We start from the raw sequence: 22,851 nt of genomic DNA, 5'->3' as shown, positions 1-22,851 counted from the left end.
AAATAAATAAATAAAATCTTAAAAAAAAAATAAACTGAAATTATTAGATTAAAGGAAAGTAGGCTTGATTAGTTTCATAATTTCTTACATATTTCAAGATTATCCATCATTACGGAAATAGGGAAATCAAAACCATGAAGTACCACTTCAACCCACTACAATGGCTATTATCAGAAAGGCAGACAATAGCAAATGTTGCTGAGGATGTGGAAAAATGGGAATCCTCATACATTGCTGGGGGGAATATAAAATGATATAGCTCCTTTGGAAGAGTTTTGCAGTGTCTCTAAACATAAGGGCCCCTGGATGGCTCAGTTGGTTAAGCATCTGACTTAGGATCTCAGCTCAGGTATTGATCTCAGGGTCACGAGATCAAGCTCCACATTGGGCTTCATGCTGGGTATGGTGCCTACTTAAATAATAATAATAATAACAATAATAATAATAAAAGTTAAATATAGTTATTATATGACTCAGCAAGTCCACTACTAAGGTATATACCCAAGAGAAATAGAAACATATGTCCACACAAAAAAGGATACACACATGTTCATAGCAGCATTATTCATAATAACCAAAACTATAGAAATAACCCAAATGTCCACTGGGAGAGGAATAAATAAATAAATGTGTCATAAAAAGAATGAAGTACTGATACATGGTAAAACAGGGATGACCCTTGAAAACGTTATGGTAAGGGAAAGAAACCAGTTACTAAATATATATGAAAGGTCCAGAATAGGCAAATCCATAGAACAGGAAAGTAGATGAGTGGTTGTCAGGGGCTGATCACAGGAGGGAAGGAATGGGGAGCAACTGCTAATGGGGTTTCTTTTAAAGGAGAAAAAATGTTCTAAAATTAGATTGTGGTACTGGTTGTACATCTCTGTGAATACACTAAAAAACATTGAATTGCTCCCTTAAATGAGTGAATTCTATGGTATGTGAATTATATCTCAAAAAAACTGTTTTTCAAAAATTAAAAAATAAAAATATAAAATGAAGGGGTACGTGGCTGACTTAGTAGAGTGTGCAACTTCTGATCTTGGGGTCATGAGTTCAAGCCCCACATTGGCCATATAGCTTACTTAAAAAAATAAAAATAAAACAGATGAATAAAATGGGGAAAATATATTATCTTCCAGAAAAATTATGCTTTTTCATCAATGCCAGCAATATTTGGTGTCATCCCCCCTCACCAACCTGGGGATTTTAATTTGTGTTCAGCTTCAGAGGTATGAACTGATACCCAAAGCTTCTTGTTATAAATTCCCTCAGTAGAATGTAAACTGCAGAAGACAGGAATTTTTCCCTATTTCTCATCATTGCTATATCTCCAGAACAGTGGCTGGCAAATAGTAACTCAGTAATATTTGTTGAATAAATACATTTTGATAGTTTTAATGAAAGAATTTTCCCCTTTAGTTAGTGTCTTAATTTCATAGTACCTCTGAACTAATTGTTTATACCAGCCTCAGTTTCTTTTTATTAAGAGGCACTGTCTAAATAAGTGAATTGTATTGAGTGTCCTGGTGAGTGATGTGGTTCTAGTCCTTTAGCCTTATATACTTTTACTTTCTTCTGAAATTCATTATAACAGTAGTTTGCAGATGTTTGACTATGGGGACTCCCTTTTTAAACAAGTGTCCACATAATAATAGTTGTGCTTTTTGTATCAGTCAATGGAAAAACTACAGAGTTACAAGAACCCATTTGTATTTTTAACAATGACCATGATGTCTTCAGAAATTTGCAAAATAGAGGTTATAATATATGAGACACGTACTTATTCCACAGTCTGTGCATGCTGGCTCCCTGTATTACACATGGATCCGTGGCAAAAATTTTGAAAGCCATCAGTAGTTTAGGGCCAATAAGTGGGAGAACTACTTAATTATAGTACAGAACTAAGGAGGATTACTAAAATGTAAATAATAGCTAGTATAAAAGATTATACCCTAATCACATGTTTAAGAAATTTGGTTCCTAAAGCTATCAGCTTGTTTTAAAGACTTAGTATTTTTTAATTAAGATTTTATTTATTTATTTAATTGACAGAGGGAACACAAGCAGGGGGTGTGGGAGAGGGAGAAGCAGGCCTCCCTCCGAGCAGGGAGCCCAATGCAGGACTTGATCCCAGGAACCTGGGATCATGACCCAAGCCGAAGGCAGACACCTAATGACTGAGCCACCCAGGTGCCCCAAGACTTACTATTTTAAAAATCAGGTTCACATAACTTTTAAAATGTATTTATTTGACATTATTTGTTTTACCAAAAAAAAAAAAACCTTAATGTTTAATCATGCTTAATCAAGTTTTCGTTTACGTACGTGGTGAAAGTTAGGTAGCAATTTAGTACTATAATTAGGTATTGTAACTCTTATTATCCAGCAATTTAAAAAGCAGGATGTATCATCAAGTAACCCTGAACATTTTGACTGTGATTATATCAAGTATTTTTGTACACGGTGAAAGACAGGCAGGTCGTGGTGGTTCAGATGGAGGAGTGCGGGGTGAGGATATCCTCTTTGTGGAGCACTTCCGTAGCAGGTGCTGCGCCCTGGGCACCATCCTGAGTGCTCTTCCTTGCAGCTCAGGGGCCATCACACTGCAGTGTGTTTGGTTTTGGGGGCCTGTTTTGTGTGGCCCTTGAACTAAGAATGGTTTAAATTTTTTAAATTTTCTTTAAAGATTTTTATTTATTTATTTGACAGAGAGACAGCAAGAGAGGGAACCCAAGCAGGGGGAGTGGGAGAGGGAGATGCAGGCTTCCTGCTGAGCAGGGAGCCCGACATGGGGCTCGATCCCAGGACCCCAGGGTCATCACCTGAGCCAAAGTCAGAGGCTTAATGACGGAGCCACCCAGGCGCCCCTGGTTTTTTTAAAGAGCTGTTTTTTAAATAAAAGGAAGAAGGAGGAGATGAGGTAAAGACCTGATATGGCACAAAGCCAGCTCTCTGGCCCACTATAGGACAAGGTTGCTGACCCCTGATTTAGTTCATTCTTTCCTCACAACATTCCAATAAGGTAGGTTCTGTTACTGTCATCCCCATTTTATAGATGAGGAAACTGAGACATGGAGAACTTAAGTAATTTGTTGTTGGTGGGATTCACTGCTTTTGGAGCAGATTGCAGGCTGTTTCTGTAAACTTGCTAATACTGTGTTTCTTTGCAGTGTAAAAGCGGATGGTGGCTCAAGTGTCAGAGGATGGCACGGTCACGCTCTCGATCCCCCAGGTGGAAACACAGGTGAGCAGTTCTTAGTTTAGCAGAGTAAACTTGGGATGTACCTTGACTTTCAAGTTCGCTGGTACTGTTAAGAACCTATTTTTTTTTTAGATTTTATTTATTTATTTGACAGACAGAGATCACAAGTAGGCAGAGAGGCAGGCAGAGAGAGAGAGGAAGGGAAGCAGGCTCCCCGCTGAGCAGAGAGCCTGATGCAGGGCTCGATCCCAGGACCCTGGGATCATGACCTGAGCCAAAGGCAGAAGCTTAACCCACTGAGCCACCTAGCCGCCCCAGGAACCTATTTTAATAAGCTCATGGGACCTGGTTATTCACAGTAGGTACTTTGCAGTGATAGAGGTTTTTCTAGATTCTGAAAGCTGACAGCTTTCTTTAATTATGGCTAGCAGCTTGAATTAATCCATAATAAAAAGAAATGCAATGGCCACAGCAAAGGAGAGTGAGAAACATCATGAGTGTTACATTTTTTTGCATCAGTAAGTAGTTTAGAACTCCTGAGTGTTTTTTTTTCTCATTATCAATATCTTTGAAAAAATCGGGAGTTAGAAAATCAGGAGTTACCTATTTCTTCTTCACGGCAGAATAACAGAGTTTTGAATAACTCGGTTGTAGTTCAGCTTTCTTCTTTCCTGATTGGCGGTATCAATAGTATATACATATAGTTAGATTGGAACAGTTCAACCAGTATTCATTACATACATGCTCCAGGTTCTGGGGCTACAAAGGCAACATGACATCTTCTGGGGCCTCAGCAAGCATGCAGACTGGCTGGGAGATTGGCACCACAGACAGCTGTGGTACTGTGGAGCCAGCACAGTGCTGCTGACTGGGACGGAGATTCTGGGTCCACAGAGAAGGGATCATTCTGCTTTTATGGAGGGAAAAGGGGGATAGTAAAGTCTTCAAAGGAAAGGTGAAATTTTAGCTGATCATTTAGGATGGGCAGAATTTGTACAGGCAGAAACAAAAGATAGAAGTATTCCAGTTTCGGGGGTGGGCGACAGGAGCAATGGCACAGAGCTATGACAGTGAGCAGTACGTTCTAGGACTTAAAAAAGGATCATGATTACATATATAAAAAGCAGACCAAAACTTTTCATGTTAACACAACTTGGCCATTGTACTTATTCTACAATGACGAGTCAATCTTTCTTTAACAATTTTCATTTTGTAATCCACAAGATCAAGTTGTAACAGGAAGGAGCTTGAGGAAGAAAGGGGGATGTCAACATGAATGAGTTTAATATGGAGGCCATCACAGAGGTTGTTTTGTTTCACCCTTTTGTGATAGGCCCTGATGAAAGGGCACAGAAGACCTGCCAGCCTTAGTGCCCAATGTCTAGATTCCTTCTCAGGACTCCGTGCCAAAACCTGTAAAGTATCTGATATTTTACGTTACTTGCAAGCTAACACATTAGCCTGCCACAGGGCAGTCCTGGGTCAGAGACAAAGACCTTTATGACTCGTGGTACGGCGGGCGGCCTGAGCATCGTGTTCCTGTGTTTAGTCCCGAGTCTCCCAAGGATGGGAGCTGCAGAGCGAAGCCCTGTGGTTCCACACAGCTGAGGAGCCCAAGCCTCATCAGGGGCGACAAGCAAACCCATCCGGCCTTTGCCTTGGAGGAGACGTAGCCTGGATAGCAAACAAATTGGCCCTCTTTTCCCGAGGGAGGCCTTGTCTCCATCGTCCCACACTGCGGTGTCTTGGCACAGAAGCCATCAGTACCTCTGCCTACCAGGGCAGAAGGCAAGAGACCCGTGGAGAATTGTCTCCCAACAGACTCCTCAGATCTCTTTTGTTTCTTTAGGAGAATTGAAAATGATAGTAACCATTCCAGCAATCTCCTTAAAAAAAAAATCCCCTGATGTGAAATATAATAACGAAGCAGTATTCATTATGAGGTAAGGATTAAAGTAAGAGATTGAGTATTTCGTCCGGTCTGGAAGACCTCTATCTCTAGCTGCCAGCTGTTCTCCTTAGTGATGGAAGAGATGCACTCTTCCAGAAGGTCCTCAGAGGCTCTGCTTGCTTCTTCCTGTGATGAGGTGCTGCCAGCTGGAAGACAGAGTTCCTTCGTCAGCTAAATAGTGCACTTGCTAGTATGTCTACCTTGGTGACTCCAGAGGCAGATATTGTCAAGTCTAGTATACTGATGGCTTCTGTACCAAGACACCGCAGTGTGGGACGATGGAGACAAGGCCTCCCTCGGGAAAAGAGGGCCAATTTGTTTGCTATCCAGGCTACGTCTCCTCCAGGGCAAAGGCCGGATGGGTTTGCTTGTCGCCCCTGATGAGGCTTGGGCTCCTCAGCTGTGTGGAACCACAGGGCGTAATTACGAGGGGCGTAAATCTGCCTCCTTTGTCATCAAGAGGACACAGACGTGTCACCAAATGGAAAGGGTCTGACTCGTGGTCGCTCCAGCTCCCTGGGCAGTCACGAAAGCTGCTAGGGTAGCTGCCTTGTTGATTAGAAGAAGCCCTCAGGAAGGCGATTGGGACATTGGACAGGTTAGATGGGAGGAAAGGTCCCCAGGTTCAAAATTGAACTTGATTGTATTCCAGATAGTGGTGCTCTTTGCTCTGGAAGTCCAGGCAGCTCAGACTAGTTTCCCTGGATACAGGAGCCTTCTTCCTCCTCCGCGGGAATAAAGTCTTGATGTTGGCAATGCTGAGGTATTAGGGAAGGTAGTTGCAGAAAAAAATGTGCTGCTCCTAGGGAGCACAGTGGCTACATTAAAGCCCACATTCACTGAAGTTATAAGCTCTATTGCAACAGCACACATAAGGGAACAGGTCTGGGAAAGAACAGCAATTTATCTATGTTAGTAGTATTTATGGAGGAACTAAGTATGAAATTCAAACCTTAATACCTTCTTCCCCGTCCTACTCCACACACCAGATATATAGTTTTTTGCTCCGTGTTATAGCATCAGTAGAAAGAACAGTCAGTCAATTGCAGAAACTGCGAGGTCAGTCTTGAGTCTGAGTTTGGATTTAGTTTGGTTTCGTAAACTCTTAGAATCTAATTTAATTTCAGAGGTTATGTTCAGTTTCCCGGAGACTCTTCTACACATTTATCAGTGTTAATCTAGCCTTCCAGTTGCTTGTTTCTTCCCTGACTGTTGAACCTAATACAAGCTTTTGCTGACTGGCTCTTTTGCCTAGACTTTGCTGTGGGCAGTCTTCCAAAATGGATCTTATCTTACTGTGTACCTAAGCTGGTCCTCCTCCAGCAGGATGGGTGTCCTCAGCCCGTTTCAATATGCACGTGGGACACGTTAGTTCAGATGGAAAGAATATGCTTGTTGAATTGGCCAGAGCAGTAGTCAGACGCCCAGATGGACAGTTTAGAATACAGATGTAGCAAATTGATGCATTTGATATGAGTGGAAGAAGCAGTGGGAAGCAAATGTCTTATTTAGGTAGTTCATATTAAGATAAACTTTCTTTATTGTCTTTAAATGGACTGAACTTTTCTGTTTCTTGACACAGGTCTTTATCACCAGTACCTAGAAATTCTGAACACTACAAGCAAAGACATTCTCATGGGCATTATGGCTGTGAATATAGGAAGGATCCAAAAAGACCCATCCCTTGGCGAATGGACAGTGAGAAACATGGACAGAGTAAACCAAGGATTCCTTCTCGTGGAAATGTGCATTACCGATCTTACGAACATAGATCACCTTCCCCAAATTTAAGAAGAGACTCTTTAGAAAATGTTTATACTTACAAGCCTTACCGAGCATACTTGTCAGGAAGAGGAGAAAGTAACAGAAGATCTCACTATATGCCCAAATACTCAGAAGATGTACCCTACAAAGAGTACCCGAGGAACTGTTATTCCCAGAAAGGCGAAGGAAGGTATATTGCTGATGACTACAGAGTCAGAGGAAGTGGAAAAGGAGGGAAACCGCCTCCGAGGTCAATAGCAGATTCTTCTCGGTTTGAAGGAAAGTGGCACGAAGATGAGTTGAGGCACCAGAGGATACAAGATGAAAACTATTCTCAGTCACTGAGAAGAGGCTCTGAAGACTTTGAGAAAAGGAGCTCTTTTCCGAAGAGGTATAGGAAAACATTAAACCTGGGTAATTTGGTATAAAGCCTCAAGTGCAAAAGTCTGTTTACTTTATGGTTGAAGAAAACCACCTTGAAAAGCTTTTGTCTAAAAAGATAAAAAGCACTGTAATGTAATTATGGTCCGCTGGTAGTAATGAAGTATTTATTTTTAGAGTAAATCATGTTGATGGCTAGAGTTGTAACAAAAGATGGCATATTCCTCTTTGCTACCTTGTGCCTCTATGAGTTGGCTAGAGGGATTATAGTTAACTTGCCACTGCGTTCTGCATTTAAAGCCATGCTGCCCAACATTCCACACATGTAAATTCTCACTTTCTTCTCTCTAGTGCAAGTGTAAACTGCTTTATGTCAACACAGGTATCCTGAGGATCGTGATTTCAGAAAATATGGATACACATCAAAAAGACCTAAAGATGTGGAGAGGTATGAAAACAGAGAGCCTGCCAGGAGCCCTCAGTGGAAGTTCGGGCATTCTCTTCCATCTTACCAAGAGAAGAAAGAGCAGCGGAACCTTGGACCGCACACTCATCGACGTGCTCAGAGGGAACCGCCAGAGACCAGTTCAGCAGCCAAGGTGTCCTGTGACTATCGCCACAAACGCCGTAAGACCTCAAGTGGGGACCAGGACTTTCCAGATGGAAGAATTCAGAAGTACTCTAAGGAGGAAGATAGAAAGTCCAGTTCTCAAAAAGGCCCTGAAAATAGACAGTCCATTTGTTTTAATGCTGGAAGAGGGAGAGAGACTGAAGGTGGGCAAGTGAAAGAACCTTCCAAACCATCTAAGAAAGACTGCACTGACTGCACTGCCTCTACGCATTCAAGTAAAAATGATGTTGGCTTGAGACCCTGCAGTGACAAACGGAAGGAGAAAGCAAAGAAAGAAGGGGATGGCAGGAAAGAGAGCAACTCTTCCAGGAACCAGCTCGATAAAAGTAAACTTTCCAATGTGAAACCTTCATCCGCCAGTCTTAGGAAGAAATCACTTACTGTTAAAATAGATGTGAAGAAATCGCTAGATACATCCAGGTATTGTTTTTGTTTTTTCTTAGTGCTGTTTTAGAAAAATATCTGTTTCCACCACCTTTGTTTGAAGCTTTGAAAATGGAATTGACAGTGTATTTAGATTCCATTGAGCAGGAAGGGATTGCCTGGATTTTTCACAGAAGCGCTGTGAGGAGGATAAATCCCACGCTTAGTAATACAGAGTGATCTTATGGCTGCTGGTTTCTGCATCATATCTCAAGATACTTTTTGGGTGCAGGGCGCTCTATGGAGTTGTTTGTCTTCATGAATTTATGTGTTTTTATGCTGCTAGATTTTCCATAGCCAGGGATACCTGGGTGGAGTTCAAGGAGACCTATTTCTTCCTCAGTTTCCCAGAGCCTGTTATCCCTGTTGTCATATCCAGAGAATTTTTGACTTGGAAGGGCCATTCACTGGCCCTGATTTTATAGAGGAGGAAAGCAAGGCCTCGAGAGAAGATCCTGCTTGTGGAAGTCAGAGCACCTGCGGCTCAAGGAGGCAGGTGACCTAACGTGGTTCTTGCTGCCATCTCAAAACAGTTGGTGCTCAGCCAACTAGATTCTCCTAGGTAGAGGAAATTAGGCTAGAGTCTAGAAAGAGGCTTATTTATAAGGTATTCGCTTTAGCTCTTAATGATCCTTTAAGAAAAAACAGACCACCCAACAGTAGGTTATATTTTGCTACTGTGGCTTGCGTGCTTTGTTCCATTATGCATTTTACCTCTGTTTATGGATTCTGGAAATAACAAGGCCCTGCAGTGGGTGTTGTCAGCTAAGTCTGTTCATTACCTTAAGACACTACCAGTATGTGAATAAAAAAGTGATGGGCCATGCTGATTTGGTGCATTTATGTTCACTCATACTTGTATTGCAGTCAAAAATAAAATGAAACAGTATTAAGGTCGGGATGTGACAGGGAGGGAGGTGAACCCACAGTCTCTCTCTCTTTTTTAAACAAATATATTTTGTTCCTTTTCTTAAAGTTAGATACGGCCGTCTCTCTCCCTTATGATCACTGTACTTATAAAAGTATAAAATATACATATGTATATTTATATGTGCACAGAAAGCACTTATAAATATGATTACATTATAAAAAGTTGGACAAATAAAGGGAGGAAATCACCCGTAATTCTACTCCCCTAGGACAGTTTTATTAATATTTTAGTACAGCTCCTTTTGTTATTTTTCTGTGTATATTTTTACATGGTTATCATAATACTATATTCATAATTTTGTATCCCATTTCATATAATAAGTCTTAAATCATTTTGTACTATTTTATTTCCTACTATTTCTTTACCTTAAGCGCACAAAAACTGCTGTAAGCATCAACTTTAAGGATGTTACCTCAAGCTTTTTTCTTTCCAACATTACACTATGAAAATTTTCAAGCACAGAAAAATTGAAAGAACTGTGCAGTAAATTCTGTATATACACCACTGAGCGTCTGCAATTAACATTTTTGTCTGCTTTCATAATCTATTTCTGTCCTCCATCAATCATTCCATCCTATTTTTTCCATACATTTCAAAGTGAATTGTAGATATCAGTACACTCCCCTTTAAATACTTCAATATTTCATTTTTGTTTATAGGTTTTTCCTTTGGAGGCAATATTGCATCAAATCACAAAAATCTTGAATTTTTTATTTTTATTTTCATTTATTTTTTATTTCTTAACATTTTATTTATTTATTTGTCAGAGACAGAGCACAAGCAGGGGGAGCAGCAGGCAGAGCAGGCAGAGGGAGAAGCAGGCTTCCTGCTGAGCAGGGAGCGCAGCGATGCAGAACTCGATCCCAGGACCCTGGGATTGTGACATGAGCAGAAGGCAGATGTTTAACCAAACTGAGCCACCCAGGTGTCCCAGTCTTAAATTTTTTAATAGAAGTAATAATACCCCCATATTTAATAATGATGTTAAAAAAGAATTAATTAATTTAATTTTTTAACTTAAAAGAATTAATAAATTGGCTTAGCACTTTTAAAGAATACTAGAAATACCAATTTTGAGGAATTTCACTTTAATAGACCTCCTTAGAAATATTGAACAGTTAATTTTATAATTGGAAGAAGAAATGGAAGCTTGCTTTTCATCATGTATCACAAAAATGAGCTTCCCAAAATTGAAGCTACTGTATCTTTTCTTTTGAATTTATAAATCATAATTTTGTGACGTTCATGACCTGTCAGCACATGTCTGAATTACCTGACAAGGACCTGTAGGATGGCTTGTATAGTAGAGCTAACACTGCAAATCCTTCCTTTTCAAAGACCTGAAGAATAAATAACTTTATAAATATATGTATCCTGTCAGTATGATAAAGTATAGTCAACACAGTCTTTCTCTCTGATGATAATTATTTATTGGTGTACAGTTAAGTTGTGGAAGAGTTTTGTGGGGCTGGATTTACTTATGTATAGACTCATCAAGTATCCATAAAACAAAGGCAGTTAATGCCCTCGATAGCCATGTTCTCAACTATTGATATAACTTAGATTTTCCTCTGCTTGAAAAGATTAAAATAGTCATGGAGTGGAGAGGGGTTTATTTGTTGGTTAAAATCTAGAGGGTTTATCCATTTTTTGAAAGTCTAAGATGGTTGTTTGATGCATTCATTTACTTCTTAGCTTTGGTCACACGTCAATGTATGTTCTTCCACTTACCAATGTAGTTGAAGTCATAGGTGATTAGGCTGGTGATTTTTCTAGATTCCAGTTTGTATCTAGAACAGCGGTAGGTAGACACTTGCTCAAATGTTCACCGCATTGTTAATAATTTTTTTAACAAAGGCTATATTCTAGTGACCCACTTTGTCAGAAACTGCATTATCAGAGGTAGACATTACATATGAGTCATAATTACATGTTTCAGAATGTAAGTTAGGAAGTTGTAATAGGAAAGATTCTACGAATGCTATTATGAACTCCAAACACTGTTGTGGACATACTGGAGTCTTGGGGCAGATAAAGGGAGTTTTGGTTTTGGTTTAATGATGGGCAATTAGGTGAGAGACTGAACCTTGGTCAGGCTAGTAAGAAAGTGAGAGGGAGGAGGTGGGGGGATGGGGGCGGAGCGGGGCAAGGAGAGCTGTCCCTGGAGGAGAATAAGCTGCTGTGGATGGACCTGAGGCTCCTTTGACCTCCCTGGCGGCTAGTACTAGGTGTCTAGGATGGGAAGGTTGGCTAGCAAAGTTGATGTTCAACTGAGTTTATCAGTCACATTTGCATATAATCCTTTTATTTCCCAACTGCCAACCCCAGAAGAGATACAGGAAGCACCTTCCTACCCCCATCAGGTCTTTCCCCATTCTCAAGGGGGATGAGGTGGATGATAGGACCCAGAAGACATTGGAGCCCTGATGTTCTAAGGAAAGGGGTGCTGCACAGGTGGGGGAACAATGTGAAAAACATAGCAAGGGTTGAAGGAAGGTAACCCAGTGACACAAGTTTTACCTACTTACGATAAGCTGTGGGTGAAGATGCTTTTGTGATAATACAAACCTGCTACCTCACTGTTTTGTATCACAAAAAGCTAAGGTTTTCCCCCTTGGTATTTCTAATATACATTTTTAAAATAGATGTTTTTAAAAATACGTTTTTTAAAGAGGTTTTTTTTTTTTTTTTAATTTGACAGAGATCACAAGTAGGCAGAGAGGCAGGCAGAGAGTGAGAGGGAAGCAGGATCCCCACTGAGCAGAGAGTCTGATGCGGGGCTCGATCCCAGGACCCTGGATCATGACCTGAGCCAAAGGCAGAGGCTTTAACGCACTAAGCCCCCCAGGCGCCCCTAAAAATACGTTTTTTAAAAGTAAAAAATCAATTGAGATTTTGATCAATTGATCAAAATCATTTTCTATTTTTCACCCTAGCTTCTCTTAGTGAGCATTCCGTTTCGGGTTGGGGTACGTAAGTTTTTGTCTTCCACTGGGTTCCTGAGGAGCTCTGTGACATCAGGCAGACCACCTGGCCAGACCTTTTTGGGCCCAAATTAACCTGCAGTTCCTCCTGGCCTTACAACTTTGCTTCTGTAGGCCATGTGTTGGTAGCTGTTAAAGCTGAGTTGACAAGCTCATCATAGGATTTTCTGAACTTTTGTATATATTTGAGATTTCATATCATAAAAAATGAAATATTTAAAATTTAAATTGGTCTAAATAAAGTTACAATTTTAAAATGAAAGTGAGCCAAGAAAGTTTAAAAAACACAGTTGAATTGGCCTCAATTAGAATTTTGAAGTCTGTCATCTTTTTAGCTGAAACTCTCATTACAAATTGTCCAAGTTCTTTTCCATTTATCATTTATTCATTCAGCAGGTACTTTTTTGAAGACTTAACCTTGTGTGAGACAGCCTGTTAGGGTACCCTGGGCCTGCCGACTGGCATAGGAGTCTGTTTGTCCTCCTCCGGTCCAAGAGAAAAGAGGGCGATCTTTGCAATACAGTGGTGCACTGAGTGATACACAAAGTGGGGCTCAGAGGATCCCAAGCTGGGGGACTCCGGGAAGGCTCCTTTCAGGAGTTGTTGACACGTGAGCTAGGCTTCCAAGATTTTAAACATGTGGAGATGAAATGAAAGACGTTTTATATTTATAGGTTAACAAAGGCCGGCAACACACACAGGAACTTTGAGGTATGCTTCCAGGGGTCAGTGAAAGGGAATAGAGGGAGGGACCGGAGGCTGTGAAGCTGAGACTGCCACACAGGCCGCCTGACTTGACAGGATTAGCCGATGAGAGACGGCAGGAAGCTCAGTTCCGGCTGCTGCTTGCTTTCTGTGAGACGGCTTGGAAGGGCACTGGGGCTGGGGAGGCCAGTTATGGGACTTTTGTGAAAAAAAGATGCTGAATCAGGGGAAAGGCAGTCTCCCCGACCCTTTACCCACAGCCCCAGAAATGCTAAGTGTCTTCTCAGGAAGACAGGAGCAAACAGGTAACTGGGAGAGCTCTGTGAACTACGGGAGGCAGGACAGATTGTCAGTTCTTGGGGGAAGACTGACAAAGGAGCACGTGGCATGTGTCACGTGGATTCTGTTACCTACGATCAGCTTCCGGAGGGCAGGGATCATCCATTAGATTGGGTTGTTGTTGGGCTTTTTGTAATTGTTTTTGCCATGCAGTTGGGTTTTTTTTTTTTTTTTGGTAGATCTTAACTGAATAAGAAGAAATTAAGATGTAATGTGGCTTTTTATGTTTTCCTAGTTAGTATGCACAACATTCAGTGAGAACGTCAGGGAAAATATCCTTAGAGAAAAAAAAACCAAAACAGGTGGAGTTGAAGGCGGGAAGAAAGGAACCTGGAAAATTTTGTTAGACCAGTATTAGAAATAGTACTAGAATACAGGTGTTTGGCTATATTTTAATTTTTAAAACTGTCTAAAATGCATCCCAAATGAGAACATTTGGTCTTTTCAGCTTACCTACTTGTATTGGAAGTATTTCTTGAAATTAATAACTTGTTACTCAATACCTGTCTTAGGAAATCGTAAAAAGGAAAATGTGAACCAAGAGGTGATTAAATGTACAAATGTAAATACCTAGAACATTTTGCTTTCTCCAGTTTCAAGAAACCTTTCTTATAGCAAAGCCATCTTAAGAATCTTAAAAAGACTAAAATTTCAGGTGATACAATTTTAGTATTTCCTAGGAAGTCACAGTTTTAACATTTTTTTAAATGTTAAAAAATTAAAAATCTTGCAAGGAGAAACTCCAGCATAAATGGACAGGAACTGTAAACACTAAAATTTCCGGGATTAAGTGTAGCTGTAAACTATACCGTAGTGCTCCTGGGGATTGAGGGTTGGGCATGGAATGGGTGTAAGAGTTATACCAGTAATTAACTTGGAATAAATGACAAGCAAATTTTAATAATTACCTGAGAGAAAACTGGAAACCTTTATCAACTAGTTTCCTCTTGGGAGAAACAGACTGCAGTACAAAATATTATCAACTGATTTCCCCTTATGGACAGATCATTTCTGTAGCTCTATTTGAACATCTTCTTTTTCTCCTATAAAATGTTTTTGAAAGTAATTGGGGGGGGGCGGTACAGAACAGGCTTCTTGTACCATTAAACACAGTATTTGTAGTTCTTGTCAATGAGGTTGTCCCGGGGCCATTGTAGCTTCCAGTGTTTATCAATGAATGTCTCTCAGCAAGTTACAGGATACACAGTGGGAAGCTTGGAGCAAGTCAGGGGAAAAGAAGGGAAAGGAGTCTTCTACTGGAAGTCCTTCTGACGAATCAGGGAAGCCACAGCAGTGGCATCACGCTGCTGCACAGTCACTTTCCCGGGTTTCTGCTTCGGCAGGGAGTTGTCTAGACACTCGTTTGAAAGCAGGGAGCATGGGAAGCCATGTGGAAGCCTTGCCTCTGATAAGTTAAAATGGGCACATAAGCCTGTCTCATTAGAGAAGTTCAAAAGTTTAAAGAATATCTGTAAGCTCCTCATCACCCTGGAGCAGTGTTAAATACATGGCTGTTAAGCGATGTAGTTACGCACCTGCACCCGGGTGTGTATCCACCTGATTGATACTTGTTATTTATTCCAGGGGTGCTGCTGTTACTCAAAACACATTTCAGGGCTCTCTTGGGGGTTTATCTTCAGAGTCTGTAACATACTCATGAAGAACCCCAGCGCTTGTAAATCTCAGTTCTTTGGGTAGTGAACAAGAAGAGGGAAAAGCTATTTAGAGTTAAATGCAGAGGAGTAAGATGGCTGAAAGCTAGTTAGTGCCGTTTTGGGTCCAGAATGAGGTATAAATATAAAATAATGAGACAGTTTCTTCTGTGACACATAGTCTGCCTGCAGACAAAGAATTTAAGAGTAGTTTTAAGCAAGAGCAGCTTTCTTGGAATAAGGTATAGTTTCCCGTTATGACACTTGGAAAGATTATGTTCATACAGACACTCAGCTTCTGGGATGTAAAAGCAAAACAACCAAGACAGCCATTGTCCCAGTGTCGTAGCACCTTCCCCATAGGCTACTGTAAAGCTGAAATGAGGTAATGTTTGCAAACGAGTTCTGAGCCCCTGTGTTTGGCTTGCAGTAAGCCCTCAGTAACTGTTAGCTGTATGTCATAATCATGACTTCTTGATGATTCCTAAAGGTCAAGAGAGCTTTTAACACAAGTTATAAAGATTCAGAAAGCATTAGAGTGGCAGGACAGCTGGGGTTGTGTAAGAAATGGTAGCATTTCTTTAAGGATACATTTAGGGTGAACACTAATTGGTTCTAACGATCTTAACTTTGCTAACATCTAAGACTATTTGCTGACAGTTTAGTGAGATTTTGCAAGTGATTAATCTTAACAGAGTTTGATATCAAAATACTGAGTTTTTCATTGCTGATATAGAGGTATAAGGATTTTTATGAAGTCAAAAAAGTTATTGTGTTTGATACCAGCTTTTAAAGTGTGGTAGTACTTCAAGATAGTATAAACTTGCTGGATTTACAATTTTATGGACATTTGGGTGTAAAAATAATCTAACTGATTATTTTTTGCATATTGACCTTTGATGCCTTGGTGTATTTTTGGAGGTAAAAATTGCTTAACTTAGAATTTTAAGGATTTTATTACTAAAGGGACAAATACTTAATGATCTCTGATTTGAAAAGGAGAGCGCAAAACCATGGGTGTAAGGCTATTTCCTCCTGCGCATTATTGCACATGTTCTATGGCATACAGTTCAGCGCCTTAACTATAAGAAAAGATAAACATCTTTTTAGTTTTATAGCTATCTTGGTTAATTTTAATAAGTTCTTTTCTCAGTAAAATAGTTTCAAATTTAGTTAAACATTTACAAATTATTCTAGGGTTGCTTCTAGCTATTCCACAGAGAGACAGATGTCACATGATTTGGTTGCTGTTGGCAGGAAAAGTGAGAACTTTCATCCAGTGTTTGAACATCTTGACTCAACTCAGAATACTGAAAACAAACCTACAGGAGAATTTGCTCAGGAAATCATAACTATAATCCATCAAGTTAAAGGTTGGTATATTTTGCACATACATTAGGGATGACACAAAAATGTACTGATTTTTCACAAGATATAGGTAAATATCTGTGCTAGAGTAATACTAATTAATATTTCATTATAAATTAGGTCATTAATAAGGAAATCTGTTATAGAGAGTGTAAGGTATTGATTCAAACCTCGTTCTTCATGTGTTGTTCCAATAACCTGGTACTTCAACTCATAGTAGATTACAAATTGAAAGTCAGAAAGGGAGAGGTTGGCTGCGGCAAGACACAGGACTACTGAGAGTTGCAAGAAACAATAACTGATAACCAAACAGGAAGGAGGAAGCAACAAACACCGTATTTGAAACTTGACAAGAACTCTGGAAGTCTAGGTATTGTGGTGATATTCTTAAAGTCCCCTGAGGGCATTGCTGAGGCCTTGTGCCATAAGGGTGAACATGATGTGATTGACAAAAGAGTCCGGTTTGATTTGCTTATACTTCATGGCATCAGGGAGTTGCATCACAAATACTTTAAATATTTGCATTAAATTGTTTTGTTTTAGCTTCTGGCCAATTTCCATTCATTGGAAAATTCAGTCACGTGGAACAACTTTCTTCATTGATGCTGCATAATAAAGCAATCATGGGTATAATAAACTGGAGACCTTCAAGAATTTCAAAATTTTTATTTTCTGTTTATTACTGGATATTTGCACTGATTTTACTTTTATCTTAATAAATGTATTTTGAAAACAGATTATTTTCTCTGAATCCCTCAGACTAAGGCACATATTTACTTTGAAGTATGCAATTTGTCTGAAACAGTTCACCTTTCTCAGTTCCAGCCCCTCTCACCCAAAGAAGTGTGATTCTTGGCAGAAAGGGAGGTGGTATTGCAGAAAAATCCAGGCGATTGTCCCAGAACAGGAACAGTAAGTTAGAGAAAAGGACTGCTTAAGTAGCATTCTGATGGGTCAAGTGTATTATCTTTCTCTCTATCCTGTTAAAACCCTTGTAGCATAGCTGTTTCATAATGTCTTCACCAGCTTCAGTTAATGTTAATTCAAGTACAATGGCAGTAGGACTCCTTCTGTGATATGTAAACGACATTTAGCATTCGTTGAGAATTGTTCTGATGTTTCAGGGTTGTTTTTATTTTTTTCCTCTGGGTGAACTATAAAACTCTGTACCATCTTTACTTCCCAGTATACTAAGGTCTTACCGGGGAGAAGAAAGGTCCTCGCTTTGAGAGAGCTTTTCCCCCAGCAAATAAGTGGGCAGGTCAAATAGGAACAGAAGCCTTGTGTTCATAAGTCAGGCATTTTTTACTGTTGCTTAGGCTTGGGAAGGCATAGGAGCGCTATAAATTAGTCTGTGGAATAGGTTTAGGTCCCACTTATTTCCAAGGGAAAAGAGATTGGATGTTTTTTAACAATCCCTTATTCCTGTGCTTATATATAATCTTTTAAATGGAGTCAGTTTTACACTGAGATAAAACTCTTTGTTTCCTTTTTCAGCAAATTATTTTCCATCATCTGACATTACTCTGCATGAGCGTTTTTCAAAAATGCGAGATATACAAGCTGCAGATGTAAATGAAATTAAATTGAATTCAGATCCAGAAATTCACAGGTAATGATTGATTATTGTATGCCCATGTAATTCTTGGGAATAAGTCTCAGAAAGATTTGGGAAGGTGCTGCCTTGTGGGCTTGCTATAGACTCTAGGACTCTTTTCCTACCTAAAAGCCAGGACTAACCTAAGCTGGTACTGGGCCAGCGTACTTTGATGGAATAGGTTGTATTAAAGCCATTGAGTAGCATTGTTTAAATGTGTAGGACTTTGACAATCTTTACCTACCTAACTTTGATTCTGCTGTGTCTATAGTAATTGCCTACTGAAGTTATCACTGGAAGAATGAAAGACAATTGTCGAGCCATTGAAATCATGGGTTGCTTCATGTGGTCAGAAATGGCTGTTCTGAGGGCAGCCGGATGAAAACCTATGTCTTCTTCTGCTGGCACCTGGCCGAGCAGGTGGTGTGCCCTGTCTCGTGAGCTGAGCTGAATCAATGTTAGAATGCAGTAGATCACCGGAGCAAAGTTTAAGGTTACACAGACTAGCGATTTGAGAACCACTGAGGTGTCACTCTGATGTTGTTCACAGGATATGTGTGTCCTGGGAGACTGCCGTGTAGATGAAAACCCACCTGGTGGCGGGTTTCTTTTGCTTCCTCCAAGACACACCAACTTTATTTCAAATTCCATTCTCTAGTAATGGAATCAAGGTATCAGTGTATAACATAATTATTTAATTGTAATATGCCTTTATTATTTTAGGAGAATAGATATGTCTTTGGCTGAGCTTCAGAATAAACAAACTATGGTATATGAACCAGAACAGGTAAGTGAATACAATTTTTGCTGAAAGAGTTTCACATTGTTGGCATATTGATGGAAAAGCGAACTGGTAATAGAGGTTTTAAAAAAAGGGAATCTGAAATTTACAAAGCTCTCCAAAGGTTCTAGTTACTGGCTAGGTTGCAGAGAGAACACTGACAAAAGACAAAAATATTCCCTAAGAGAGACAGTCCCTAAGGGTAACAGCTTTGTGAAATTGACATAAAATTACAGCATTTAATATTCATTCTAAAACGTCACACTATTGTAAAGCTTGCGGAAAGTATGTTTGATACCTATGTTTTTCCCAAGCAGTTATGTGGAATATGTTTTTAAATTGTATGTGGATGAATGCAGAAGAACGTAGTTTAATTTGAAACTACCCTTCTGTTTACTGTAGAATGTATGAAAAGTTCTGTGGAATATGAACTAGCCAAATAATGGAAATAACACTGATTTTTGTTTATTGCCATGCTCTGTGTGCCCACCCAACACTTCCTCAACCCGCACCCCCCCCCATTTCTTTGCTAATTAGAAAAACTGTGGACTAGCCAGGGAGGGGCAAGAAAACTGGCTCTCATTTTAGAAGTATATCAAGTTCTCAAAGAACTGTGAATTTATTCACTGAGAGTGAAATGTTTTTGTAGTGGAACGATTTTAATACGCTTCTGATCAAATATTTAAATAATTTTTTCACTTGTGAATGGTTACAATTTTTATTAAACTTACAGAGGTAAGTTGGTTTATTGAATAGGTGCTATTTTCAGAAAATATCTATTTGTCAAAAAACTGTAATCAACTCATAGGAAATTTGAAAAAATCACCTCTAAGTCAACCACTTAACACAAAATATCATTTGATCATCTTTTATTGTAGTCGTACATCTGGCATTTTAGCATAGCTGCTATCATAGTATATTAGTTTCAGATGCTTTTTGCTTTTTACTTAATAATGTTGCTTTAAGTAAAATCTCTGAGTTCCCCATGACTTTTTATGATCGAAGCTTTTTAAATTTTAATTAACTTTTCTCAGTAGTTATTTTTTTCACATTGACTTCCACATAGCCTATATTAATCCATAATTCAAATGTTCGTGTGTTATTACTTTGACTTAAATTTCCCATGAAATCATTCTTCCCTTCTCCTGTAAATTTATTTTACATTTAAGTTGCTTTCATTTTTTGATGATTTTAAATCTAGCACTTTGAATATATTTGGGGAGATAGCCATTTCTTTGGGATAGAGTCCCACAGGTAGGATTCCTGGTTCATTGTTATGAACTTTTCTGTCTGTGCATTGTCAATTGTGTCTCAAAATATTTTAATCAATTTACACTACCATTAGCAGGGTGAATACAAGGTAACTTATTTAGGACTTTTACTTAAGGTTCTTATTAGATATGGTCTTTGTGCAACTAACAGTAATGTGAATGGTTTGTCTTCTGTCAAAATTCCTCAGACTCTGGTCAAAATAATAGATCCAAATGATCTACGACATGACATTGAAAGAAGGAGAAAAGAACGGTTACAGACTGAAGATGAGCACATTTTTCACATAGCTAGTGCTGCAGAGAGGTAATCAGTAGATGAAAAACATCCTATTATCAGGGAGCTTTTGGTTTTAGCATATTTTTCAATTTTTGTGTGTGATGATTTTCATTTTAGTGTAGGGATTTAATCCTTCAAATCCATTTTATATGTTTAAGTGAAATCTATTAAAATGTTTCAAAGTTATTCAGGGATCATCATATGCTGTTTGATTGAAACAACAGAAACACCAGGGGTAGGTGAGTATTTGAGGTCTTTGTAATTCTAGAAAAGAGTGTAACAGCTTTTTGATTATTAGCAGGTGCCAGGACCTGCAAGGTTATGGACTGTTTGACTCAACCTCATTGAAACTCTAACATATTCTGCCGTTTAGATTCTGGTCCTTTTTGAATATTACAGAATTTCCTGAGGTCAATACAGTTCTCTTTTGGAACTGTTCATGGATGTCTGTCCACGAAATAGAGGCAGGGATAGTAGAAAATGTGGAGGAAACAGGAATGGAAATCCCACCTCTGCCATTTTACAAGCTGTTTGCTCGTGGGCAAACTGGCTTTTGTTTCGGGAGCATGTTTCTCTATAAAGTGAGAAGAACCAATTTATAATGTGGACAGGTTAGAAATATTAAATGAGCTGGTACAGGCAAAGTACTTAAGGCATGCGTGGCAAACTGAGTATCAGTAGATCCTTGTTTTTCTTTCCCAACTCTAGTTCTTTTAAGGGCTCTGAGTATTACTAGATTGGCCTCCGTTTATCTCTAGTTCTAAAAACTATGTGGGATTCATGGCAACTCTGGGACCCTGTATGATTATGAGGTATATTTGAATAGGACAAAATTTCTAATTCGCCCAAAGTTCTTCAGACTGTTTGGGTCTCTCAGAAAGCAGGGGTGTGTGAATAGGAAGGATCAGTGCTGATTCTCTTCCCATATTCCTTAAAATCGAATTGCTAAGATAACTGAGTAGACTTAAATCAGGTCTGCGGCTAACCAGGTCTGAGTCAAAATACACGGAGCTTGTTCAAAACCGGGCTTGCTGCTGATAATAAGTTTGGAACTCATTAAAAGATAGCAAAACTGTGTGTTCAGGCATATAAAACAACTGAAAATAAAATAGTTAAAATCTTGTTCCTTGGTGGGTGCAAGTCTCCGGCTTCCTGATGGGACACAGCATGACTGTGCTCTTCAGTGACATAAGCTCTCTCTCATGCTTTTCTTAACTCCGCAAGTATAAGAAACTCAGTGTGCCAAGAAAGAGGATTTTCAAACCAGATCTAAGACAATCAGCATTTTATAAAAACCATGTAATGCTTCAGAATATATCTCCACCCTTTGAGGTAAAAAAGGGCTTGAGCCCGGGAGTTGCACCTCAGTTCAACACGTGGCTCTGTAGACAGCTAGCTTTGTGACTGATCCAAGGCAAGTTATTTCACCTTTATTTCCTCCTACATCAAATACAGATGAGAAGCATTCTTACCTCCTGGTGGTGGTGAAGATTAACTAACGTGTTGGGTATAAGGGGCAGAGTAGCCGGTCAGCGTTAAGTAGTATTAGTGTTCGCTTTGAGGATGGCGTGTAGCATGCCAAGATGGCTCTCTGCAGGGCCTTTTGCTGGGCGTGTTGGACTGTTTTATTGGTATTAGACAGCTGCTGTGGCATGAGGATTTGTTTTAATTGAGATATTACTGATCACAAAATTTATCCTTTCAGAGTGAATTTACTGGTGTTTAGTATATTCACAAAGTCATGCATCTGTCACCATTGTCTAATGGCAAGACGTTTTCACCACTCCACAGAGAAGTCCTGTAACCCTGTAACCTGTTGTCATTCCCTATTTCTCCCTTCCCTCAGCCCCCGGCAACCACTCACCTACTTTCTGTCTCTATGGATTTCCTATTCTGGACGTTTCATATAAATGCAGTCGTATAATATGAGGTCTTTTGTGGCTGACTGCGTTCCTGTAGCGTATTGTTTTCAACATTGCTGCATGTTGTAGCATGAATATTCCTTTTATGGCTGAATAATATTCCATTGTATGGATAACCACATTTTGTCTATCCCCTCACCAGTTGGTGGGTGTTTGGGTTCTTTCCACTTTTTGGCTATGGTGAATTACGGTGCCGTGAATATTCATGTGCAAGTTTCTGTGTGGGCATATGTTTTCATCTATCTTGGGTACATACCTGGGGTTGGAATTGCTGGGTCCTGTGATAGCTCTGTATTCAACTTCTCGATGAACTACCAGACAGCTTTCCACAGTGGCTGCCTCATTTTACATCCCCATCAGCAGTATATGAACGGGTCAGTTTCTTCACATCCTCACAAGTCTTTGCTATTGTTCATCTTTAAAAAAAAAAAAGATTCAGAGAAAAAATCATTTAAAACCTTTAACTTTTTTCTCCTTTCTTTTTTTTTTAATGAACATATAATGTATTATTAGCCCCAGGGGTACAGGTCTGTGAATCACCAGGTTTACACACTTCACAGCACTCACCATAGCACATACCCTCCCCAATGTCCATAACCCCGCCACCCTCTCCCTACCCACTCCCCCCAGCCACCCTCAGTTTGTTTTGTGAGATTAAGGTCTCTT

At 39.6% G+C, this 22,851-nt stretch overlaps 1 protein-coding gene across 10 annotated transcripts in view; it reads left to right on the top strand.

Annotated features, from left to right (window-relative positions):
- Nucleotides 1-22,851, top strand: part of BCLAF3 (BCLAF1 and THRAP3 family member 3) — a 58,997-nt gene that overhangs the window by 13,944 nt on the left and 22,202 nt on the right. For 6 of the 10 annotated variants that reach the window (XR_006609477.1, XR_006609478.1, XM_045089366.1 and 3 more), the window contains exons 2-9: nt 3,177-3,250; nt 6,742-7,314; nt 7,687-8,355; nt 16,167-16,342; nt 17,157-17,249; nt 17,835-17,949; nt 18,658-18,721; nt 20,175-20,290. Coding sequence is in view for 8 of the 10 variants with exons in the window: in XM_045089366.1 (XP_044945301.1) it covers nt 3,210-3,250; nt 6,742-7,314; nt 7,687-8,355; nt 16,167-16,342; nt 17,157-17,249; nt 17,835-17,949; nt 18,658-18,721; nt 20,175-20,290 (1,847 nt within the window). In the remaining 2 variants the exon portion in view is untranslated. The remainder of the gene's footprint in view (nt 1-3,176; nt 3,251-6,741; nt 7,315-7,686; nt 8,356-16,166; nt 16,343-17,156; nt 17,250-17,834; nt 17,950-18,657; nt 18,722-20,174; nt 20,291-22,851) is intronic. The other 4 variants (XM_045089368.1, XM_045089369.1, XM_045089370.1 and 1 more) reach the window with 4 other exon arrangements.

This window comes from Mustela putorius, unplaced genomic scaffold (genome assembly GCF_011764305.1).
Source record: "Mustela putorius furo isolate JIRA1106 unplaced genomic scaffold, ASM1176430v1.1 tig00003836_pilon_pilon_pilon, whole genome shotgun sequence".
NCBI lineage: Eukaryota > Metazoa > Chordata > Mammalia > Carnivora > Mustelidae > Mustela > Mustela putorius.
Note: the sequence above shows the minus strand (reverse complement) of the source record. Positions and strands in the feature narration are given on the sequence as shown.